This window comes from Haemaphysalis longicornis, unplaced genomic scaffold (genome assembly GCF_048455015.1).
Source record: "Haemaphysalis longicornis isolate Haplotype H1 unplaced genomic scaffold, Haemaphysalis longicornis Haplotype H1 scaffold_4, whole genome shotgun sequence".
Classification (NCBI taxonomy): Eukaryota; Metazoa; Arthropoda; class Arachnida; order Ixodida; family Ixodidae; genus Haemaphysalis; species Haemaphysalis longicornis.
In genome coordinates, this window is record NW_027526361.1 from 99,179,078 (window position 1) to 99,204,698 (window position 25,621).

A 25,621-nucleotide genomic window follows, 5' to 3' on the forward strand; every position below is an offset into this window, starting at 1 on the left:
GGCTCGCCGACCTTCCGACAAAGTCAGTCGGCCCAGTGTTTAGTCTGCCGGCCGCCGACAAGTCGTCGCAATTCGTTCGCTTATTTGAAACTATGCCACGACACGTTCGCGTATGGAAGAATACGCCTTTCTTTACTTTGTTAGTTTGTACACTGTATCAAGTTCCAAGTCCATGTCGCTCAACACAAGCGCTGCACAAGCGCACATGCGACGCTTCGTTGACTGGTACGCTAGTAGAAAATCTAAGGCCACTTGCAGGCAGGAGAAGAGTCAGCGAAGTCAATATAGGAACTAAGGAAATAAAATCAACAGGAACTTTTACCGTACAGCGTAAAACTAGGGAGCAGGAAGCACTTTTTTTGCGCTGGGTGAACAAGCACAGCGGTCAGCAGCACGACCACACATCTGCGAACGCTTTCCCGTCTAAGAAATGCAATTGCTAGGCGTGAGATATTGTGGAAATTTGGGGGACGCTTACTGACCGAGCGAAATACAACAAATAGTCTTAGACCTAAGCTGCTTGAAATGCTAAAACTAAATAAAAGTGTAAGCTGGTTATACATTATATACCTTATATTTCCAAGGTCAGCAGTGCTCGAGTGTGTATTCCTCGTACTGCAACGTCTGAGCGTATTCCCCCATGTAATAAAAAAAAAAGCCCGTGGCCGAGTGGTCTGGAGCGCTAGGTATATTGTTGCAAGTGTTTTGCAAGTCACGAGTTCGAATCCCCGCGATTACGTTCTTTTTTTTATAAGTTGACTTTTTCGTTTTCGGCCGATTTTTCCTATACTGAGTACACCATTTTTGGGCCGTAACGTAAACTGCTCCACAAACTAATTCACAGAACGTGCGCAGGCTGACACTGACGCGCTAGCGAGTTCTCGTTGGCGTGCTGTTGCCATAAGCACCGAGTGCTTGCGGGCAGTGGGCGCAGGCCAGAATCAACAGACCCTTGGCCTGGTGCGAACACGCTTTTTACGATACAGGCATGAGTGAGGCAAGCACCAAACATGGGGGAAAAGCGCATGGCATTTGAGCGTCTGCGGGGACGCGGAGGGCGTACATCCACTGCGTAGGCCTCGGCTAGTGATTGCTACGATTCCAAGCCGTCCTGGGAGGTTTATCTTATGCATTTTACAGCCGACAACATGGCAGAAGCGCGGTACGACGATTACTGAGATATCGATAATGTCCATCCAACGATGTCGTCGGATGTCAAGCATGTTGTTTTACAGAAGCGAAACCGAAACTTGTTTGAATGCTAACCTTGGACATCGTCCAATCACGGTGCGTCTCCTCCCGTCGTCACAGCCTTTAGTTGGTGCAGCCGCCGCCAACCGCGCACGGTATTTTTTCTTCTTTCGCGCTTTGTAAAATAATTACCGACTTATCAACCGGATAAACGATGAAAAGTGTGTTAATTTGAGCCAGTCTACGCAGTGCAAGCAAAAACGGGAGCTTGACAAATTCACTTCAGTGTCCCTTTAACTTGTTCCCGAGTATGGATGCTCCGCCGTACGCAACCGTAGCCCAGTGCTTTTCGGTATACTATAAAAGAAATTTGGTGCCGTTTTGCGAACACGCTCATCCTGGCTCAAGTAGATGCGAACACGCTCATCCTGGCTCAAGTAGATACTTGCTATAGCTGTGCATCTACCGACCAAGAGCAGTACACGCGTAGTATTACGTGTCATAAAGCATACGTGTCGGCGTACTGCACAGACCACGAGGCCGTCCAAACAGAAAAAAAAAACAAACCCTAATACCAGTACCGCTATACTCAGACCACCGTGATTCTGCCTTTCTCACGTTGCAAATAAAATACACACATGACGACCTAAGAAGGGCATGATTTGCATGGGCAACGGTAAGAGGTACCGAATGTGAGGTTGCCCTCGAAACATCGTCAAGTTTCATATTGCGACATGTGGACGGAAGTAGCATCTTGGCGTGATTCTCTGTGCTTTATAGTTATTAATTTGCTTGACATCAATAAACTGTTCAATTAAACTGTTCAATATCTCAGCGGCTTGACAATGGTGCATGAATAACAGGAAAAAAATTCTATACCTGAAACCTAAAAATAGTTTTGACCAAAAATGCACGCGGAATTGTAACACCTAAGAACATTTCAATTTTTACACTAATGCCTAAGGAATCATGTATCTGTTAATGGGTTAAATTTGGCTACAGCAGAAGCACATGAATGATCGCCGCCATGCTCCCGTATACAGGGAATGATAGCGCAGTCTTCGAACTGTTTTAAGCACATAATGTTATGAAGTCACTACATATATTACAGATGGGGCCTATATTTGGATGGCGAAATGTAGGTTGCCATCAATGGGTACCAGTCGGCGTTATTTGTGCGAAAGCAAAGCCGATGAGCGAGCTTACTGGCAGCAGGTGGAGTAATATGTAGGTTGAGGGAGCGATGCATGACGGGTTTCTAAAATTTAACGGGGTTTGTTGCCTGTAATTGGTAGGTCAGTCTTTACGGCTGGCATAACTCAATGCTGAAGTTGATTTTTTTTATTAAGCGAAGTGTATCTGCGCTCTAGTTATTACCACATGTTATCACAGGTTATAACGAATGGTACGTTCCTCGCTAACGGCAGAACAACGCCATTTCTCGTCGCTGTCCAGCAGGGTACACGCATGCCGTATATAATAGATGGAACATTACTGTCTTGTGCAGAATGCCTTATTAAGAAGTTTGTAACAGAATTTTCTGCTTGTCCGGTAGACACGTGCGGGTTGCTTCAGAGTTTCGTTTATAGATCAATAAAAGTAATATATACCACCCGGATGCAGCCTCCTTCCCCAGATTCGTATTTGCGCATTTTTAAGGCAACCCATTTGAAACTGTCCCAGCGCGGCCAAAATGGTTTTTTTCTTCTTTGCGAAGTTTGGAAAAACATGGCTGGTGCATATAAAGGGAACAGGGTGTAGAGGGGGGGGGGGGGGGGGGGCTTTCTGGGGATCACCTTTGGCGTTCTCGTTCTCGTCTCCCATGGTGCTGATCATTACTTCCCCGCTGGCCAAGCAGTGGGGCGTGTGAGGAGCCGACAGCCCTTCTCTGTGCACCTCGTCCGCCTCGATCACCTGCGTAGAGGGCATAGTGGCATGAAGTGCTATTGCCCCAAATTCAAATAGGTATTTCACTCGCTGAAGCTGCACTATCAGATGCGCCGTATACTGGTGGCCTCTGGATCAATTTAGGACCAATCTCACCCGCCGCGGTGGCTCAGTGGCTAAGGCGTTGCGCTGCTGAGCACGAGGTCGCGGGTTCGATTCCGGGCCGCGGCGGCCGCTTTTCTGATGGAGGCGAAAAGCAAAAACGCCCGTGTGTACGAGATTTCAGCGCACGATAAAGATCCCCAGGTGGTCAAAATTAATCCGGAGCCCTCCACTACGGCCCGCCTCATCGCCTGCGTTGCGTCGGCGCGTTAAACCCCAGAATCAATCAATCAGGACCAATCTCGGCAACTGCCGGAGTTGGATACAAACGGAAATTGTGTCAACCCGGCGCGAATAAGATTAAAGACTGCAGGGAGGCACAAACAAGCGCTGAGTGCGCCGACTTGATTACTTTACCCCAGGGGTCGGCAACCTTTTGAGGTGGAAAGCCGAGTTACAAGAAGCCGACACGCTTTGTATGCAAAGAGTTCAGCGAATCGACAATATTAGTTGACAAAAATTGACAATAATCTGGCTGAGCGTGAAGGTGGGGGACAATGCCAACTGGAAACGATCAATTCTCTGTTTTTTTCTCCCCTCTATAACCTCATTTGAAGACAAAACTGGCGTGTTGGTCTTCAGAAAGGAAGTGAGAGTTGAGGAAGGAGGGTTCTGACGACGTGCTGGGGGCCAAATGATTCTGCCCGCGGGCACTGGGATAGAGAGAGAGAAGGCTCTTTATTAGAAGAGAAAGCCGAGATGTTCCCCGGAATTTAGACACCGACATGCTACTCGGCGGGGGAAGAGGGGAGGGAGGCAAGAAAAGGCCCGATAGATGACAGGCATAAGGAATATGAGGAAAGGGAAGAAATAAAAGAAGATAGAAAATAACAAAAAATGACGTTCAGTTTGCCAAAGCCATTGCGCGAGCCGGGGACTCGGCTGTCACCGCGCTCACGAGCGCTCGCCATTTTTTCGCTACTCGGGGTTTTCGCCAGATTTTTTTTTTTGCTAAGGCTTTGCGCGTGCCGGGAACGCTCGGCGGTCGCCGCGGGGCACGCGCTCACGAGAGCTAGGCATTTTCTTGGAATTTTTTCGTGCAACTGAGACAGACCCACTCATGGACACGCTGCCACCACGCCTTGCCAGTGCGGTGGCCAGCACAGACTGCAACCTACAGCGGGAGGCCGTTCAGCTTGCTCTGGCGGCCCTTGAACGCCAGCGGCCGAACACGCTGCCTCCCCCCCCAGGAGGCCGGCGACAGTAGGTAACCTCTCGCAGGCAATAAAGATGTTGTTTCTCTCTCTCTCTTCCTGCAACTGCGAACTTACGGCTCCGCTGTTAAACTCAATGCGCGTTAATGTGTCCGCGAAAGCTTTCTGTACAACTTAACTTCTGGTATTTGTAATTGATTAAAGGGATCATGCAACACCTTTTTCGACTTTTTTAAATATCCTGAATGCTTTCGGAACATACACAGTCAGTCCTCACACCCAGTGCTTAGATTAGGTGGCCACAAAATACCTAGGCCAAAAATTACTATTCTATGCTCCAAATATTTTTCTCTCTTTCCCGTCTCTGACGCTCTTCGAGCGCTATAATAATGTCATTGCAGCGGTGTAGCAATTATATGGCCGGTTTAGTTTTAGTTGCAGCAATAAACGCGTTCGATAGCCACTTTTCAAATTGCCATAAAAGCAAAGAAGAAACGGAAGGCGCGTCGGCTGGGACGAGAAACTCACGGAGTGCCACTCAGGGATGGCCATAACTGTAGCTTTCGCAGTGCTTCCGGACGCGAACAAAAGAGTGAAATCGTTTATCGGCAGTGTCGCACAGCCCAGAACCGGAGATCCTGGAGAACCTGCTCTGCTCCTGCCGCCAGCACGATGCCCCGCGAGCAGAGCTTCGGGCCGCACTCCAGCGTCTCGGGTTGCCTAGCGACACCCTGATGGACCTAATTTTCCCGATGGGCCCCAACTCCATCCGGCGGGAAGCATTCCGACTTCTGCTGGCCTCCCTCGAGGAGACGAACCTCACACAACGGCTGTAGCCGAATGCCTGCCGGCCAGCCTTACGCACTCCTTATCTCTTTCTTTCTCTCTCTCCCTCTTTCTCTATCTACATTTGTTCTCATCATCATAATAATAATAATAATAATAATAATAATAATAATAATAATAATAATAATAATAATAATAATAATCATCATCATCATCATCACCAGCCTATCTACGCCCACTGCAGGGCAAAAGCCTCTCCCATTATTCTCCAATTACCTCGGTCCTGTGCCAACTGTGACCAATTTATCCCCGCAAACTTCTTGATCTCATCTGCCCATCTAACTTTCTGCCGCCCCCTGCAACGCTTGCCTTCTCTAGGGATCCACTCTATTACCCTTAATGACCAGCGGTTATCTTGCCTTCGCATTACATGCCCTGCCCACGTCCATTTCTTCTTAATTTCTACTAATATGTCTTTAACACCAGTTTGCTCCCTGACCCACTCCGCTCTCTTCTTGTCCCTTAATGTTACACCTATCATTTTCCGCTCCATTGCCCGCTGAGTCGTTCTTAATTTAAGTTGAACCCTCTTAGTGAGCCTCCAAGTTTCTGCCCCGTAGGTGAGTACCGGTAAGACGAAGCTGTCATACACTTTCTTCTTCAGCGACAATGGTAGGCTGCTATTCATTATCTGAGAATGTCTGCCATATGCACCCCACCCCATTCTGATCCTTCTAATTATCTCTGCCTGATGGTTGGGATCTGGGGTCACAACTTGGCCTAAGTAGATATATTCGCTTACCACTTCCACTGCCTCGCCACCTATCTCAAACTGCTGTGCTGTCCCGAGGTTCTCACCTATCCCCTTTCATTCCCCTCTCCCCTTCCCCCGGACTGGGTTATATATGCTGGTGAACTCCAAATGAGTTCAGAATATCCCCAGTCCACTTCTTTTCCACTTTGTGTATCAATAAATCACTCACTCACTCACTCACTCACTCACTCACTCACTCACTCACTCACTCACTCACTCACTCACTCACTCACTCACTCACTCACTCACTCACTCACTCACTCACTCACTCACTCACTCACTCACTCACTCACTCACTCACTCACTCACTCACTCACTCACTCACTCACTCACTCACTCACTCACTCACTCACTCACTCACTCACTCACTCACTCACTCACTCACTCACTCACTCACTCACTCACTCACTCACTCACTCACTCACTCACTCACTCACTCACTTTAAGACACCTAACTGATCATTCGCAATAGCCAACGCTGACAAGGCAGGAGAGCCAGGACCCACGGCAGACATCGCGTGCTCACCACGTTTCAGCAAGCTGCGCAGCTAAACGTTCGCGGCAGCCTGGCAGCTTTGTGCAAGTCGAAGCCTTATACCTGAGTCCTCCACTCTGCTTATACTTTCCAGCATCGTGCGGCAATCATAGTTCATGCCGTATATATCGAACTAATTGATACCTTGTAGAGACACGGCTCCCTCGGGTTGGGTCCCAGGTCGACGACGTAGACGCGGTCGCTGTCGAGGCAGGGCAGCACGAGCTTGTCTCGCCGTTTGCTCGGGTTTCCGTAGCAGCTGCTGCACGTGTTCCAGTTCATGTGGTGCAGGCCGTCGCCGCAGTACGGCATCGGAAGCCGGTGGACAACCTGCCAGTCCATGAAACAACGAACGACGACATATTGACTGCATATAGCAAGGATCGTATACTGGCTTGATAGATGTGGTTGCAGACTGTTTGTGCCACCAGCTTTAAAGGAGCCATGAAGACAAAATACAAGTTGGGTTTATTAGAAAGACTGCTTAGTCCCGATAACAATGATACCAATATCACCGCAATCTTTGAACAAATAACGGAGATATGAAAGAAAACGTGTGAAGCAGTCGCGACCCCTTAGCCAATTTCCCGCAACTTTTCTATGACGTCACGGAACCTTGTGCGATCGGCGGCCGCCTAATTGACCTGTCGAGACGACACATGACTGGACGTCTGTAATGGGGCCTCTAGTTCCATTTGACCTCATAACTTGAATGCTAACGTGCACTTAACGCACTAAAAATTATGTTTTATTGTTGGCCCGTATGACGTCATTCTTGCTCGTAACACGTCACTGTGGCGCGAAATTTGAACGTTTTTAAATACTTCTTGCTATTTTTTCGTTAAAAAACATTTTTTGTGGCTGTAATGGAGCTGAGTGAGATACCGAATCCTAGTTCTTTCAAATTAAACGAAGTTGTATTTTCTCTTCATGGCTCTTAATGGTACAATAAATAAAAATAAAATTAAGATTTTTCCGAGTCTTGTGCAGGTTATTGAAAGTGCATATTGTAAGCGCTTACCGTGGCGAAGACATGAGCATCCGTATGTGAATATTCCCCCGGTGGCTTTTAGCCTCCACCCAAAGAGCAGCCTATAGCAGCTGGGATCGAACATGCAGCGATTGAGAGTGTATGATACCGCTGGTATGATTTAAATTCCAGAACCCGCACCTTTCACCGAGGAATATTTAGAACGACTGAATGAGACCTCACGGGCAAGTATAAAACAGTCGCTCAGGGGTGACGCAAGGTAGCCCGACGGAAACCGCCGAATTGTGCGTAAAGTGCCCAGCTGTCAATGGCGGCAAACGTGCTTGCCACTTGGTACATAACTGAGTCACAAACAGCGCAGGAACAGGACGATTGGAAGATCACACAAACCCGGCGCTCTTCCTATCGTCCTGTTCCTGCGCTGTTTGTGACTCAGTGCTTGCCACTGCCATGACTGCTCGCGTGGCTCAGCACGCAGAACGCGGTTGCTTCCCAGGCTGCGGAGGAAGACGTGGAGTACTGCCCGCTCGTCACTTTTTTTAGGAAAATCCCGCAGCACTATCGGATAGAAGGACAGATGCTCTCTCCACCTCTTTCCAGCCTCTCTAAAGACGAACAGACAGTCTTTAGCGTAATTCATTCTGGATCCTTCCCCCATACACCTCATGTTCCTGGAGCAATACTCCGCCGACTGAAAATTTTGTAAAAAAAAAAACAGGATCACTCCACCACATAAATGGGGAGTGAGACTTCAGCTCAGAAAATCCACCCCTTCTTCATCGCCCCACCCCTCTTTTAGAGAGCAATGGAAGAGTTTGATTTCCAGCTCCTCACTGGCGACCCAGCTAGCGCCGGTCGACCGGGCGCAGGCGGCCATGACGTAATATGGGCTCCAGTGAATAAGGAACCACTCCCAACGGGTCACACGAGCCCATTTTAGACGCTCAATTAATGTATTCTCTTTCTCTCTTCCGCAGTTAACATCAGCCTGGTGGACTTGACCGGATCCAGGCGGCCGAAACCATCCGAACGCACTAATTGCTGCCGCTCCAGCTCACACTGTACGAGGCAGCCTCTTTCTTTAAAAGTTATTTCACCTCCTTTCGCAATTTTTTAAAAACCTAGATGTGGTGGGTTTACTTTGTTCTAGTGAAAACAGCCCAGTGAGTATTTTTGTACTTTATAGCTGAAAACAGGCTTCATAAAAACGAAGAACAAAGTTCAGTTTACTACGCTATAGGTGAATGCGTGCACTAAAAACAGGGACTCAGCTCGAGCGAATTTCTTCTGCTCTGCTGACCTATGGTAGGTACGGATTTCGGCCCTTCTTTTAACCGAAGCTTTTTAGACCATGGTCAGACGCATAAAACAGCTCGATCCGCGTAGCGCCAACCTGATCTTCAAGCTCAGCCAAGGTCACGCCAACATCTCATGCGGCTGCGCAGTGAAAGCATGTAATCCTTGGTTCGCTCCAAGGGGAGGGGCGCGGAAATGGGGAAAAGAGTGAGGGCGCATACCACCCGAAAATGATGCAAGGAGACGCTGGCTGCATCCAAGTCTACTGCGCGTTTGCGCCTACACCAGCGACTGCGCCGAGCAGCTTTGTTTTGTCTCCGGTTTTGTCTCCCGGTGTCATTCTGAGCGCGTTCGCTGTGCGCTGGTCATTTACCTTCACAGAGTGGAACGGTTCACGACATGTTTATATTCTGAAGAAGATGAGCCTGCCGATGCATCAACCAACGGCCTGTATTTTTGCGCTTTGTGATTCCATTTGAGGCAAATAATGATATCAAATGAATTATTTCGTGTTCTAGACTTCCTAACAGCATAAAATGCTGACATATTATGGTGACTCTATAACCTGCGGGGGTCTGGTTCTGTCCTAGAGCACCGACAAGTGCGTGTTATTGCTGAAATTTGTGCTAAGAGTGTCCACGTGCGCACGCACTAAGATCTGAAGGTGGGTCGAGCATTGTTAAAGCCATTCTATGCCTAAAACGACTGGGATTCAGCTCAGTGGCAATGCACATGAAGACCGGCACCTTGCAGTAGTCCGGCGAGTCCTGGTCGACGCACACGGTGGCCAAGTAGTCCGGCCGGTCCCGCTGAGGCACCGAGCAGGGCAGCCAGAGCATCTTCTCGTGGCCGCCCTCGGCCATGGCCTCCAGCGGTGTACGGAAGCCCACCGAATCCGGGCACAGGCTGCGCTCGAAGTCCACGCGATTGCCGCCATTTTTGCTCGAACGTCCTGCACAAGCACACGGCGTGCACGTGTAAGCGAAATTTCTGATTTTAGTGGTTTAACGCTCCGAAGCTGCACTTGGGCTATGAGGCGTGCCGTAGTAGAGGGCTTCGGATTAATTTTTGCTCTTGACACAGGGGAGTTTAAGCTTTCCGCCTCCATCTGCATATGTAAAGCGCATAAATCACCTGACAGCCGACAAGCCGCTAACCTCAACCACGTATGAAAGTTCCCTGCCTTGCAGGACCAGCTTACATAGACTGATTCTCTACTGCCACATCAAGTCAGGCCAAAAACGTTTAATAGCACCGGAAGACGGCCCTCGTCTCTCTTCTGCGCTACATTCGGAAAGCCGGCATAGAGGACCACATTTAGTCGAGGCACATTTCCCGCCACCTCCCACCCTCAACTGCACTCTCTTATCTCCCGATCCGGAAACGACCAAGGTCATGGCACGGATTTAGGTTTAATTTAATATTACATATTGAGTAATTTCTACGCTTAAGTTTATTATATACATATTACAACAACAACAAACAAAGCGGCCACCGTGGCCGGCAATCGCCCCGGCGTCCTTGAGCTTCAGTCACATTCGTCGCGGCGGGTGTGAAATCGAAATGAGAAACGTCATGCATCCACAGGGCATCGATGCGAACGCAGAGGAAGGTAGACACTAAAGGTAAGGTTATATGCAGCTGATGTTTGTTTCTGGTTAGTGACCAGGGGAATGACGAAATGTTCTTGTGAGGGTGTCTTTAGCCGTGTCGAAGTATTATCCCGCGCGCGTGCATTTACGCACAACACTTGGAACACGATACTCGAAGCCCTCTGACTCCACAACAGCCTGGAAGAAATAGCGGAAGCCCAGTAGACGGCGCAGTTCACAAGACTATCGGAAACCAAGACTGGCAGAGCAATACTACGACAACTAGGCGTCAGCGTCAGAGAAGATCTGCAGACAGGGGAGCAGATACCGCGGGAGACGAGCGAACGCATCGCCGTAAGCCCGATCCTACGGAACATGAACCCAACGTACAACCAGGAAAGAAGAGAAGCACGGGCTAAAGCGCTGTTAGCACTTCACTCAAATGACGAAGGGGCGGTATTCGTGGACGCGGCCAGCTACAAAACATCAACGGCGTCTTCGGCGTCAGCGTGGTCGAAGCCAAGACCGGCGAGACCAGGGCCCATTTGCCCGTACGCATAAGTTCGCGATTAAGTTCCCGCTTACGAATAAGACGCCAATAAGTCGAAGTCGGCCAAGGCAATTAAGCCGGTTGCCAGAAAACCCGACGGAAACGCCACCTTACCCGAGCGCTTGTATCAGCTTAGGGCAAACGACTTATTACCTAGACAATGCTAAAGTCGTAGTTGGGCGGCAAGCGTTAAGACCAAGTCGCCGAACCAAGCCGAGGAAGTGGCGGTGGCACTCGCCATCGCGGACCCAAGAACAAAGACGGTGCTGTATGATTCGCGAACGGCAGCGCGCAATTTTGCGGAGAACCGTGTGTGCCGTGCGGCTGCGGGTATTATACGCAAGGCCGAAACCAACAGCGACAACGACGGTGTGGTAATTAAGTGGTCCTCGCACATGCGGGCGAAGGGGTGGCGAGGTCGCTGGGGCTCGCCAACTACAACGAGACGGCCAACGCCGTGGCGTGAGGATTAGCCGGCCGTGCCACGGGAACGACGCTCGCCGACGAAGTGGATCGCCCCGGCAAGGACACCATGATCAGTTACAGCGAGGTGATCTCGTGGTATAGATTAGGAGGACGAACGGTGGCCCTGCCTTACCCCGGGTTGACTAGTGTTACGATCGGCGTATTGACATTACGACGCCCGTCTGCAATGCTATCGGGTTCAGTCACCCAACGCTTCCGTCGGCCAATTATCGCAAGTTTTCCTCTCCCCTACCCTCATCGATGGGGAGCGACCCGGCTTTTTATGCGATGACGCGGAGGAGAGGGACGCTTCTGCTGGACACAAGGCGCTTTTCGCGGCTTCCCGCCGGCGAGGCAGGGAGGCAGGGAGGGATTTACAAAGACGTGCAGTATGTGCAGGCAGCGACCGGACGGGCAGGAGGCATAGGGGAACCCGAGTACGTCGAAGCCCACCGGGAGCGTCCGGCCTCGTCGACCCAAGACTCCATCCGACGTCCGGCCTCGTCGACCCAAGACTCCATCCGAAGATGGATGGGGGGTAGGGGTTACGGCAGGAATCTTAATAAAGTTGTTCTCTCTCTCTCTCTCTCTCTCTCTCTCTCTCTCTCTCTCTCTCTCTCTCTCTCTCTCTCTCTCTCTCTCTCTCTCTCGATGGGGACCGCGTGGTAGCTGCAAACACACCGGGACGGTCGTTTTCCTCACGTGCGTGCTGGTGACGTCGGCACGGGAGAAGCATGCTACGCGACTGCCGGTGGCTTTCCGTTCCCTGAAGTGAACACACCGGCCACAAGACCCTCTTTAGTCTGCGCACTCGTTCTTTCGACACCTTCGACAGAAGGCGCAAATTACTTATCGACGGCCCAGTACTGCTTTATAATAGAAAGAAAGAAACTGCCCGAAGAAGTAAGATCTAAAAAAAAAACCAAGAAAACCAGCGTTATGACGAAAGGCGTATTGGACAGAACGATAGAGAGACGCATTAGAAGGGATTAGGTCAAAGCTTGACAAAATGAATGAATAAATATCCGATTTTAAAAATGCTCATGAAAATTCGTTCAAACCCATTGTGCGTTCAGCAAAAGCTGTGGACGAACACTGGATATACTACATTGTTGCACTTTTCGCCCCCCCCTTGGTCTGCATCTTCTTCCTGAACCATCCCGATCGTCTTTACAGATCACCCGACAGCCAACAAGTCGCTGAACTTAACCGTCTGCTATGGAGCTGCCCTGCCTTGAAGGACCAGAGAAACCGCGCACATGCGCTCATTCCTCCTCAAGTCAGGCCACAAACGCTGCGGGAGTGGACCCATCCCGAAGGGTCTACAGAACACAGGAAGTTGGCCCTCGACTCTCTTCTCGTGTACGTTCGGGAAGCCGCCGTACAGGACCACATTTAGTCGGGACACTCACTGCCTCCCCCCATCCTCCAACTTCCTTCCCCCATCTCCCACTGCGGCGATGACAAAGGTCAAGGCACTGAGTGTATATGGGATAAATAAATACATATCACAACAACAACATATTTGGGAAGCCATTCCAGTCCGTGTTCTGATATCCTTGTGCAGCAGGTGTTATGTTTCTCGAATATTGTCGAAATTAGAATACCTCTCCATGGGCTGCAGCACCAATCGGCTTTTTTTTGCCATGAAGCTCCGGTCTAACGTAAGTATTTTAGGAATAAAATGAAACACAAAGTGTCAAATTACATGCAGCAGCCGATTATCGCAGAAATTCGTTGGAGAGTGCAGAACGCGCAGAGTTTGGGGTAGCCATTATTGAATAACGTTAACTAGTACTGCTAGTGTTCTGGGCGAGGTTATGGCATGCATGCCAGGCCACCCGACCACCTTTAGAGGTATTAATTAGCAGTTAATCTTTGATTGTTCCTTTTTATAGGAAGAAAGCACAACACTGGTCCGTCGACCACACCTTAGACAACCGCGGAATCGCGAGGGGCTCGCATTCCCTTCAGTATTTCCATTTTCCTCTGTGCTTTCGGTGCAGTGTTTGCAAAGCATACTTCAAAAAGAGGCTTGCCCTGCTCGTGTTTCGTGAAGTACTTCCTCGGTACACGACTGCATGCTATAATGCCTGATGCAGCTATGAACCGCGGGCCACAGGCTGAAGGCATAAAATATCTGTAGGTATCTATAAGTACTTGTTATCGGTATGCCATGGAGCAAACATTTTGGAAGACCACGTGGTCGACATCATGGCCGATCTTTTACTGTCACTTGTACCCCCCCCCTCCTCCCCCTTCTTGTAACAACGGCACATTGACCTCTTCATTCCTACACCTGATCACTTGAGAGACTTACAAAGAGGGGAACAGCGTAACAAAGACCAAACACATGGAGAAAGCGACTACTACGAGCGGTGTATGTGTTTCGCCTGTGTTGCGCTGTTCAACTCTTTGTAATTATGCGCCAACTCGCCCAAGCCTTCACCATTGAGAGACTTCATGTGGTGTTTAGAATGGGGTGTTCTCCTAACACCTGACTGACTCCAGCGCTGAGGCGTAACAGGAAGCTCACATGATATCGACATGATACAGGCACAGGACATCATATAACTTACATCGATTCCCCCTGCCTCTGACTCTATAGGGCCCTGCCACTGATGAAAACTCCAAAGACAGGGCAGTGTCCACGGGCCCCTGGGGATTTTTAGAAATCGCAGGTACACGTAGGTTTATTCATCGGCGATCATCTTCTAAAGGGTTCGAGACGTTCCTGAGAGGAAATTGAGTTTGATCCGGCTAAAATAAGTCATGATGCGGTCATTTTTCATCAAACGTCCCTAGCCCTAACATCGGCTGCCACTAGATTGCACTGAGTGGTGCGACCGCCACTTGGCGACAGAGGTCTTTGTGGAGAAAAACTCAATCTCAGAATTTGCGAGCATCGATTTACGAAAGGTGGACTAAGGTGCAGCGCAATCGCTGCTAGCTAGCAACAGAGCCCAAAAACTAGCGTTCAAGACTCGAAAAGGTAGAGTTCTTGGTGCTTTTATGTCCGTGGGGCCACGAAAAGGTAAGGAATTAAAAAAAATACAGATCGTGGGCCAGTGCTACTCTAATGCTAATGGGAGATTGCTAACCCCTGTTTCTGCTCTCTGTCAGTACTTTAGTTACAGAATGGACCCATGCAGCAATTAAACCATTGTAACGGCGTTGACAGCACGCACATCGCCCGCTTAGCCCACTACACTCAAATAGCTCGGAAAATCTGCAACCTGTTTGAAGTCTGTCGGCCTCACAGCACATTCCACAGCATGTTCTACGTCGATACAGCGTATCCCGCCCAAGGGTCGAAAGCCAGCGGAGCATGATAAAGTGCCACAGTATTGAAGCTATGTACGCTGGACTGGTCGCCACAAAATCTCCGTGGCAACGTTCGCAATTAGCAGGCCCCCTAAAACCGTAATGGGATACACTGAGGTCCGTAGTGTCACCTCACTTGAGTGTGATTTCACTGCCGATAGGGACAGCATTTTTAGAGGAAATGTAAAACGCCACCATGTGCGGAAGGCCTCCCGAAGGGTAGTGATGTACGAAACTGACTGGACCCTGTATACATTACGCACAAGGAATACCACCTCGCAACGGATCGACAGGGCTCAGAGAGAGAGAGAAAAAACTTTATTCTGGAGCCGTTGGGTCAACGACGAATGGTGACCAGCGCTTGGAGGGCGCCGGTGACCTGGGCTGCTCGTTCAGCGAGTCCTTGCTGGACCCGCGGACCCGAGCTGCCTAACGCTGTCTCCCAGTGCTCCACACAAGAGATGAGAGGGCATTTCCAAATTATATGAGCAACTGTTTCGTGGGCTTCACAGTCGGGACGTTGGGGAGGGGGAAATACAGATGGATAAATTGCATGCAGTTTGGCGCGACAGGGGAGGGTGTTGGTTTGGAGAAAGCGCCAGTACCGTTCCTCGGTGATAGAGAGTGACCAATGGGGTGGAGGGTAGCGCCGGCGAGAGAGGCGGTAGTGGCAGGTAATTTCCTGGAAAGTCAGAAGGCTGTCGCGGGTTGATTGGGCTCCATGGGAAGGGGTGCGACCTGGCGCAGCTCGGTGGGTTAGCTCTCGAGCTGCAAGGTTAGCCGCTTCGTTTCCTTCCAGCCTCGCATGGGCAGGAGTCCAAACCAACTCCGCATGGGAAGTGGGAGGATTTTGAAGGAGAATTTTGAGAGCCTGCGGGGAAATAATCCCCCGGGCGAAATTTCGAATGGCCGTTTTCGAATCGGAGATAACAATTGTTGGGGTAGGCCAAAGAACTCCGCCTAGCTGGGTAGGGGGCTTTTCTTAATAAACGTCCCTTAACCCTTCTTGACTAGTAAATTAAACCTGGCTGGCAAGAGTATACGCCGTGGTACCCAACCGCGATACCAGCAACATGCCTTGGCAAGACACCGGAATGGGAGCTGCAGAATAAAATAGAAAAAAAAAGGCTGACGTGTAAGTCGATGTAGTCGAAGCGATTCGAAGCAACATAAAAAACCCATTACTGACGATTTCTCTTTTCGGCGACACCATTTAGCTGTATTACATTTGTTCTCGTGCGTGGCCCGCCTCGAGCAAAACGGCAAGTTTTATTTCCGTTCTGTTTTCCGAACCGTTAATCGGTCAACCACACTTGGCGGTACTATTCAAGGCGTACCGTTCCTTTCTTTTCTTCCCTGGGTCGTTAACATACGTGAGGTTGGTTCCGTCATTCCGGCATTAACGTTTGCCGTGTAGACTTGTCGGCGAAACGGTAAGAGCAAAGTCTTTAATGGGCTGGTAAGGTCAGCACGAAGAAGAAGGAAAAAGGACATCACCTCTAAGGGACAGCTTAGGCACAGTAAAACTGGCGAAGCTCACAATAGCCCTCGGAATACAAAGGGCTTTTTCGTGGCAGGCGGAGCCCCTTTCTTTGTTGTAAATCACCATCGCCTTGGCAAAGCGGATGCCAAGAAATACAGAAAGAAACAGAAAGAAAAACAAGCGTAAGTTATCAACAGTGCAAACAGGGGAGAAAAGCCGTTCAGGAGAACGGTGTTACGGAAAGACCGTAGACAGTAATGGAATCTAAATACCGCAGAGTTTGGGCGGGATACCAGCTTTCGAAGAAATGTGACCTCACACGAGCAAGTAAGGTTTATGAGCAACTAGAAACTTCCCCAGCAACCTTTGCGATCAGAAAGCAGGGATACTAATAAATCCGATGGATTGTAAACGAAATATTCGTTCCTTTCTTTCTCTAGCATACCTATTTCTCTCATCCTGTGAGTGTGCGGTGCTGGAGTGCGCACCCTTGAGCGGATTAAAGAAATACTAGTATTAATTTTGCTGCGCTTCACAGGTGGGTTTAATGTTCAGGTCTCCTTCTCTTCTCGGTCAACCGAGATGCACTAAAGAAAAGAGAGAGAGAGAGAGAGATTAAAATATTTTTATTTCTCCAGCAGAGGCTGATGTGTGGGCCTCACCCCGTGGAAGGCGTCCCTATTCCGGGATGCCTTGACTTCGGTTGGCCGTCCGTGCCCGGGTCACCAACTTAAATCCGGGTACGGGCTGGCCAGAAAAGCCCTCCACTGCTCGAAGGTGGGGTTGGAAAGGGGGGTGGGGGGTGGCAAGTCTGGAGTTCGTTGGCACTCTCATATGATGTGGTAGAAGGTGCCAGGCTGGGGACAGTAAGCGCAGAGGGAAGGTTGTTGGGTGGGGAAGATGAGGTGGAGGCGGGTGGGATGTGGGTAGGTCTGGAGACGCCGCCAAGTTCTAGCTTCCTGTCTGGAGAGGCGTCAGTGTGGTGGTGGGAGGCTGCGGCGAGTTTGCTTGTAATGAGAGAGAATCTCTGTGTAGCCGCTCAGTGGGTGGAGTTTATCTTGAGGGGGTAGACATTGGCCACCATCGGCAATGGCTCGGTGTATCAAATCGCGAGCCGCGGCGTGAGCCGCTTCATTGCCAGGGATGGCGGCGTGTGCAGGAGCCCAGACGATGCAGATATCAGGGGTTGTCGAGTAGTTTTGGAGGATGAGTAGGGCTGATAATGAAATGCTGCCAATCCGGTAGTTTGGGCAGGCTGTCTGTAAATCGGTGAGGATAATAACTGGTTCAGGGCGGGAAGTGGCGGCCAGGGCAATGGCTATTTCTTCAGCGACATCGATTGAGGTTGCTATAAAGCTTTTCATAAGTTAATCTTTAATAAGATCAGAGCATGGTCTGGGCTGTGTTGCGCATGCGCAGTTACATCTTCCTGTTGACTACGCCAATTGTAGGACCGCTAGCACAGCCCACTGACGAAATGGAAGCTCCCAGAACGAAGAAAATAAAAAGGTCTATAGTAGTAGCGGCATTGATGCATTGGCCAGTAGGGGTAATTACACAGGCTACGTGGCCGGCGCGCGCAGGGTAGGGGGTAGCATCGGTGTACAGGGCGCTGGAGTCGTTCCCGTATACCGCGCAGTAAGGGCTCGAGCCCGAGAAGCCCGGCGGCCAATGTGGTAGTTGGCGTGCATATTTCGAGGGATTGGGGCCACTCGGATAAAATCTCGCAGGGCTAGAGGGATGCGTTTTTGTTGTTACCTCGGGGGTATCGGGGGTGTCCTAATGTTTTAAGGACTTGTCGACCTGTGGGAGTCAATTTCAGGCGCCGTAATTGAGCTGAATGATGGGCTTCTTGCAGCTCTTCCCACGTGTTGTGGACTCCCAAAGCAAGTAGTTTTTTGGTTGCAGTGGCAGTGGGGAGGCCAAGCGCAGTTTTGTACGCTTGCCAAATCATGATGTTGAGTCGAGCCTTTTCTGTTGTTTCGAGAGCGAGGTATGGGGTTCCGTAGGTAATGCGGCTAATAAGCCAAGCTTGCACTATCTGTAGGGTATCGTGCTCTTTAAGGCCTCGACGCCGGTGGGAGATGCATTGCAGAAGGTGGATCAGTTGTGACGGGGTTTTATGTAGAGGGGAACTTGTGTGCAGTCCAGAGCCGTTTTGGGGTATTGTGAGAACCAACACCCGGAGTTGCGGGAAGTTGGGAACTGGCTGCCCTGCAATGGCCAGTTGAGGTTCAGGTATACCTCGAGCAGATTTCTGAGAAGGCTTGGAGTGGAGCGTCAGCAAATCCGATTTTTCGGGTGCGCACTGGAGGCCTCGTGTCTGGAGGAGTGAAATGTAGCAGTAATCGCTTGCTGCAAGGCGTCTTGCTGCTCTCCAATGGAGCCAGTAGGCGTCCAGACGGTAAGGTCATCCGCATATAGTGCGTGTTTAATGTGGGGAATTGATGCAATTTCGGTGGAAGGTCCTTCATGGCGATGTTGAATAACAGTGGCAAGATGACCGAGCCATGCGGAGTACCTTTCGCTTGAATCGTGAAAGCGGACGATCGAAGAAATCCAATACCGATTGTCGCAGTACGGTCCGTAAAGAAGGCATTGACCAAGTCATACATGCGCTGTCCACATCCGAGAGATGCAAGTCCTGCAAGTATTACAGAGTGTGAAACGTTGTCGAAAGCGCCCTTGATGTCCAGAGCGACTATGCAGCGCTTGTGGAATGACGTGAGGCGATCAGTAATGTCCGACTTAAGTTGGATTAAAATATCTTGCGTGGAAAGATGGGGTCGAAAGTCAAACATGGTCATTGGGAACAGATCATTATCCTCGATGTGGGCTACCAAGCGGTTATGCACTAAATGTTCGTACAGTTTCCCAGCACACGATGTCAGTGAAATTGGGCTAAGGTTTCCTGGAGTCAAAGGTTTCTTAGGCTTTGGAATAAGAGTAATATCCGCGTGCCGCCAGAGTTGTGGTAGAGTACCCGCATTCCATTGTTTGTTGATGTACTCTAATAAAGCTTCAAGGGCGGCTGTATCGAGATTGCGCAAGTGTTTGTTCTGGATGTGGTCTTTACCCGGTGTAATATTGCGGGTGGGGTTCCGCACGACTGCCTCTATTTCTGGAAGGGAACAGGGCGCACGAGGTCAGCGTTTGGGGAGCCTGTGTAAGGAACATGGGGCAGGGACGAGTCCCCGTCTGGTCGTGCCTATGGTTTTTTTAGCTCCTCTAGAAGTTCTTGTTCTGTGCCGGGATAGTTTTGTATGAGGCGGCGCAGTTGGTGAGCCACTGCTGTTTTGGTTTCGTTATTGCCCATTAGGTATCTGAGGAGATGCCAAGTTCGTTGTGTGCCTAGCGTTCCTTGGAGCTTTGTACAAAGTTGAGCCCAATCGTGCTGGCTAAGATGCTAAACATAATCCGCAGCCTCCTTGGTCAACTTAGCAATCTGAATGCGGAGTCGCCGATTGGTCCTTCGAGTTTTCCATCGCTTGATTAGACCACGGCGGGCAGCCCAAAGATGATCGAGGTGGGTATCTACCACCGGGGTGTCAGGAGTCAGCGGGATTTCCTTTGTGCACTCCCGTGCTGTGTCCAGGATGGCAGCTGACCATTCTTTGATGTCATGAATGGATGGGCAGGAGTGTCATGTCGAAATTGTGTCGAATCCATTAAGCGTGCAGTGCCACGACGAGCTTTTGTAGCTTTTGCGTAAGGCAACTGCAGGCTGATGATGTGGTGATCACTCCCTAATGTGCCTGGGAGGCATGTCCAAATTGGGCTGTAACATTATAAGTCATAGTCAAGTCCGGGGAAGAGTCACGAGATACGCTGTTGCCAATACGGGTGATTGTGCCGGGAGCATTGCATAGGTGCAGGTTGTTTTGCCGTATGGCTTCGTAAACCTGCGTGCCCTTCTTGCTCTCTGGGGTAACCCCAGGTGGTGTGGTGGGCATTAAAATCTCCTACAATTACCAGCGCATGGTCTTTGGTGCGTTGCCGCACGATGCAAACGAGTGGGAGTAACTTGGGGAGCAGTTGATAGGGAGGACTGTAGATGTTCAGAACAAAAGTGCTTTTAAGCTGGCGAGTGCCCGGGAGGAGTTCCACGACCACATAGTCTAAATCAGTGGGAAGGGTGCGAATTCGGGCAGGCTGGTGCGATTGCACTAATATGGCCGTTCTAGAGGCGGAGCCGGAGACAAATGTGGAGTATCCTTACAGGCGGGGGTTTTCTGTATCCGTTTCTTGAAGCGCAATGAGAGTGGGAGGGTTGGGTAGAACATATTGATTGAGTACATGCTGCTTGTTGCGATATGATCTGCAGTTCCATTGCCAGAGAGAAAGGTGCGAGGGAGCGTGGCACTTACTGCGGCGGGTGTTCTGGGGAGAAGTGCTCATCGTCAGATTCGTCCATTGCTGTGGAGCTGGCTCATGATGCTTGGTGCTTCCTCGGGATGCGGCATTTCGGCTCTGGTGAGGCGGGGAGGTCTGAATGGCTTTCAAGAGCAGCTATGCGTTCCGAGAGAGCTTGGGCGATATCACTGATGAGGCTTTCAAGGCGAGCGATATTCGGCGATGTGAAAGGGTTTGGGGCTGGCGTAGGGTTGGCAGAAGAAGGGGCGGTTACTGGAGGGGTAGTTTGGGGGGTGGGTGCGGTTTTGCTGAGTACTTCTTCTAAACGCTTTTCAAGGTTGGCGTGCGTTCTGTCTGGGCTGCCAACAGTTGTCTGAGCTGGACATTTTCTTCTCGAAGTGCGGCGATCATGGCTTGGCTGTCGAGGTCGGGCTGCGTAAGAGGGGGCAAGGGAGGAAAGTCAGTTGGTGGGGTTGGGTGCAGGCTAGCAACATGGCTCCATGGCTTCGCTCGTGGTGGTGGTGGAGGCGGCGAAGCGGCGGCGACTGTAATTGAGGGGTGGATTGCGGTTGGGTGATACGTGCGCTGGATGGGAGTTTGGCAAGTCGTTCACGCACTCGTAAGGGGGGTGGAGCAGGCCTGAGTTTCTTTCGACACTCCTTGCTTGCCGTTGGGTGCTCTAGGCCACACAATTTGCATTTCGGAACGCTATGGTGATTGTCGCTCGGATCGCGTTCGCGAAACTGGGGTCAGATGCGCACGCCAGGGTTCGGGCATACGTTACGGCTGTGACCCACAGCCCCGCAGACGGCGCACCACTGTATAGAGTGGCGGTATGTCAGAAATCTGGATTGCAGACCATAAAAAGTGACGTAGAAAGGGAAGTGTGGCCCTTCGAGGGTGAGTACTGCTGTCCTAGATGAGCCAAGCACTCGGGCATGAATGATTCTGTGACGTGGCGAGGCGATGATGTCCGGTAGCCTATGGGTAGTTGTGCCTTGGTCCGGGCCAGTGATTACACCACGAACAGTGCCAGGGAAAGGCTTCAAGTACGGCGCGAGCGCATATGTAGCAGTGCCGAGTTGAATGTTGGTAACCTCGCTAAGGGCGGCCGCGCAGGCAAGGCGTACGGGTGCTAGCCACCGTAAGGTTTTGTGTGGCCTGGACTTGTTGCGTGGCTTGCTGGTAAAAGATGTTTTGCGGGATGTTGGTAGCCTGCTGAAGCCCGTGGGTTAGTTGCCGATCGCTCCATGTGGCAAGTCTCAGGCCATCGCGAGGTCGATAGACGACTTTATAGTCGGTTTCGAGTAGTCGGGGAGCAGAAACCTTGCGAGGGGGTGCCAGTGGCTCACTTACCTGGTGCACAGGGAAGTTGGAGGCAAAAAAAGAAACCAATACCCGCTTGTATCGTGTTCCTGACCCCCACACCCCAAATAATAGTAAATAACAAATTGTGGTTCCTTAAAGGGACATTGAAGTGACAGAGTGGTGAGCTGGGCAAGCTGGTATGGCGTCATTCTGGGTAACAGTCTGGGCAAAAGACCGACAACAGAACAAACATACATTTTCCACACGCATCCCGTGAATAAACTAGTTGTGATTCAGCGCTCGTCCTGTCTGTTCCCTTCGTCCACGTCTTTTTTCGCGCTGTTGCCCAGAGTGACACTGAAGTGAATTTGGCAAGCTCCTGTTTTTGATTTCACTGCGTAAAGTGGCCTAAATAAACACACTTCTCATCGCTTATCCGGGCGATAAGGGGGTATTCATTTTATAAAGCCCGAAATAAGATAAGCGACCATGCGCAGTTTGCGGCGGCCGCACCAACTAACAGCAGTGACGTCAATACAAGGTGGTACGTAATTGGACGATGTCTAAGATTAGAATTCAAACAAGTTTCGGTTTAAGTTCTGTGAAACAACATGCTTGGAATTCGGCGTTATCGTTGCATGGGAATTCTCAATATCTCAGTAATCGGCATACCGCGCTTCTGCCATGTTGTCGGCTGTAAAATGCGTCAGATAAGCCTACCAGCACGGTTTGGAATCGTAACGATCCCTAGCCGAAGCGTACGCAGTGGATGAACGCCCATCGCGTCACCGCAGGTGCTCAATTGCGATGCGCTCCCGCCCCCCTTTCCCCCCAGCTTTGGAGCTTGCCTGGCTCGTACCTGTATCGTAAGAGGCGTATTCGTACCAGGTCAAGGGTTGGCTGATTCGGGGCTGTGCCCGCAAACAGTCGGTGCTCATGGCAACACCACGCCAACAAGAACTCGCCAGCGCGTCAGTGTCAGTCTGCACGCGTTTTGCGAACTCGCTCGGGGAGCAATGAACATGACCGTCTGGACGTCCAGCAGCTCCTGGCATCCAGAGCGAAGGCTCTCTGCTCACTTGATGGATTCCCGGACTAGGGAACCACTCCCACTTTAGAAAGCTCAAATAAACGTTTTATCTCTCTCTCTCTCTCTCTCTCTCTCTCTCTCTCTTACAACGCCAAAATGGTGAATTCAGTATAGAAAACGTTGCGCCAAAACAAATAAACGTATTTCAAAAAGGCATATAGACTATCGGGGATTTGAACTTGCGACTTGCAAAATAATATACCCAGTGGGCCAGAACACCCGGGCATAAGTTTTTTTTTTCTTAATTGCTCGGCCATTAATTAGCCAGCAATGCCAGCGGTGGAAACATAAAGTATGTAATGTATAGCCAGTTTACACTTTTATTTAGTGCTAGCATTTTCAGCAGCTTGCATGAGTACTTCTTGTATAGCTTTCGGTCCGTAAGCGTCCCCCAAATTCCCGTAATATCTCATGTCTAGCGACTGCTTTCCTTAGACGGAAAAGCGCTCGCACATGTGGTGCCGTGCTGCTGACCGCTGTGCTAGTTCACCCAGCGGTCAGCAGCCCGACCACACATCTGCAAATGCTTTTGCGTCTAAGGAATGCAGTCGCTAGACATGCTGTGCTAGTTCACCCAGCGCATATAGTGCTTCATGCACCCTGGTTCTACGCTGTACGATAAAAGTTTCGGTTGATTTTAATTCTCTAGTACCTATATTAACTTTGCTGACTCTTCTCTCGACTTCAATCGGACTTAGATTTTTTTACTAGCTCACCAGTCAGCGACTTGGGCTTAGAGCTTGATACAGTCTACAAACAAACAAACTAAAGGCACATTCTTGCAGGCACGGACGTGCCGTGGCTTAGCTTCACCTTAGCGAACGAATTGCGACGACCCGTTGGCGGCCGGCGGACTAAACGCTCTGCCGATTGATTCTGCCGGAGGGACGGCGAACCGAGCAGTAGCGAGTCAAGCCAAGCCATCTCGTTTTGACGTCATACGAAATGTCACAAGAAATCGGCAAGGAGGATAAAGAGAGAAGGAGAGCATTTTCGAATTGATTTTTCTACTAAATAAATTCGCGTAAACGCACCCAGAGTGGCCGAAACATGGCCTAGGGACTCCGGGCTACAATTTGCGTTATTGATCCCGCAACGTTTACAAATCACGTCAGTGTCTTTTTAAAGGGATAACGAGGATTACGTACAACTTTGTTCAGTTTCAAAGAACAAGCCTTTTGTAACTCCCTAGGCTCCAGGCATTTAAAAAAAAACGCAAGAAACACTGAGAAACTCAAATTTCGTATTCAAGTGACGTTTCGTAAACAGATGTGACGTATTAAGGGCAAGCACTCAAAACATAGCTTCCGGTGCCTTAGCTTCACGTTAGCATTTAAGTTACTCACTAAACGAAACTAGACGCCTCACAAAATCGCACAGTAAAGTTTCTTGGCGGTGGCTGAGGTGGGCGATCGGCCCACCTCTGGGACGTCATACAGGAATCGCCGGAAAATGGTTCGGGAGTCGTGACTGCTTCATATGTTTTCTTTAATACCTCGGCTGATTCCTTTATGTTCGCGATAAAATTGGTATCATTGTTCATCACCACCACCACCACCACCATCATCATCATCTTCATCATCTTCATCATCATCTCCTTCTTCTTCTTCTTCATCATAATCATCATCATAATTATCATCGTCATCATACCACCACCACCATCATCATCGTCGTCGTCGTTGCCGTCGTCATCACCGTAATCATCATCATAACCATCATCATTATCATCATCGTCGTCGTCGTCGTCGTCACCAGCAGCCGAAGCAACCTGGTTGTGTCTACTGCAGGACGTAGGCCTCATCCGCGGGCAAGGCCATTCCAAATAATAAATCATCGACGACCCACAGAAAAAAACCGTTATCTGCAAGCTTTGCATTTACTTCTTCAGATGAGTGAACTTCTCGAAGGTAATGCTCCTAAGTAAAAATAGACGTGGGTGCCTGTGTGTCATATGTGCTACGATACCCGACACAGATCCGCACAGATGTAATGAAGCAACACCGCTTTTAGGTTGGGATAAATCGAAGAAATTAGCAACATTTCAATGCTGAAGAAATAGCATGGCGTTCGAAATTTTAAATGCTAGAGACAGATAGAATGATAACGTTACTAGACAATTCATTTTCAATTGATTGATTGTAGGGTTGAACGCGCCGACGCTGCACAGACTATAAGGCGGAGGGATGCGGATTAATTTTGACCACCTGAGGATCTTTAACGTGCGCCGAAATTTCGAACGCACGGGCGTTTTTGTTTTTCGCCTCCGTCAGAAAAGCGGCCGCCGCGGCCGGAAATCCAACCCGCGTCCTTCTAATTCATGTTCGAACCGCGGGCAGCGTAATTCATGGGGCGATGGCGGTGGAGGATGCCATCATAAAAATAGGTGTGTTCCGTGGTTATACATAGTTTTGGTATGCCTAGTCTAAGTCCAGACCATCGCGAAGGTTTGAGCCAACTCCAACTCATCCACTCTCTCTCTCTCTCTCTCACTCTCTATATCTCTCTTTCTGAATACATACGTACGTACATTCATACGTACGTACATACCTACGTACATGCATACGTACGTACATACGTGCATACATACATACATACACACATACATACATACATACATGCATACATACATACATACATACA

General features: G+C 49.9%; 1 protein-coding gene across 1 annotated transcript in view; it reads right to left on the minus strand.

Annotated features, from left to right (window-relative positions):
• Positions 1-25,621, minus strand: part of LOC144179156 (methanethiol oxidase-like) — a 56,656-nt gene that overhangs the window by 20,338 nt on the left and 10,697 nt on the right. The window contains exons 2-4 of the mRNA XM_077707400.1: positions 9,563-9,768; positions 6,674-6,859; positions 2,988-3,105 (exon numbers count right to left, since the gene is read on the minus strand). Of these exons, the coding sequence (XP_077563526.1) occupies positions 2,988-3,105; positions 6,674-6,859; positions 9,563-9,768 (510 nt within the window). The remainder of the gene's footprint in view (positions 1-2,987; positions 3,106-6,673; positions 6,860-9,562; positions 9,769-25,621) is intronic.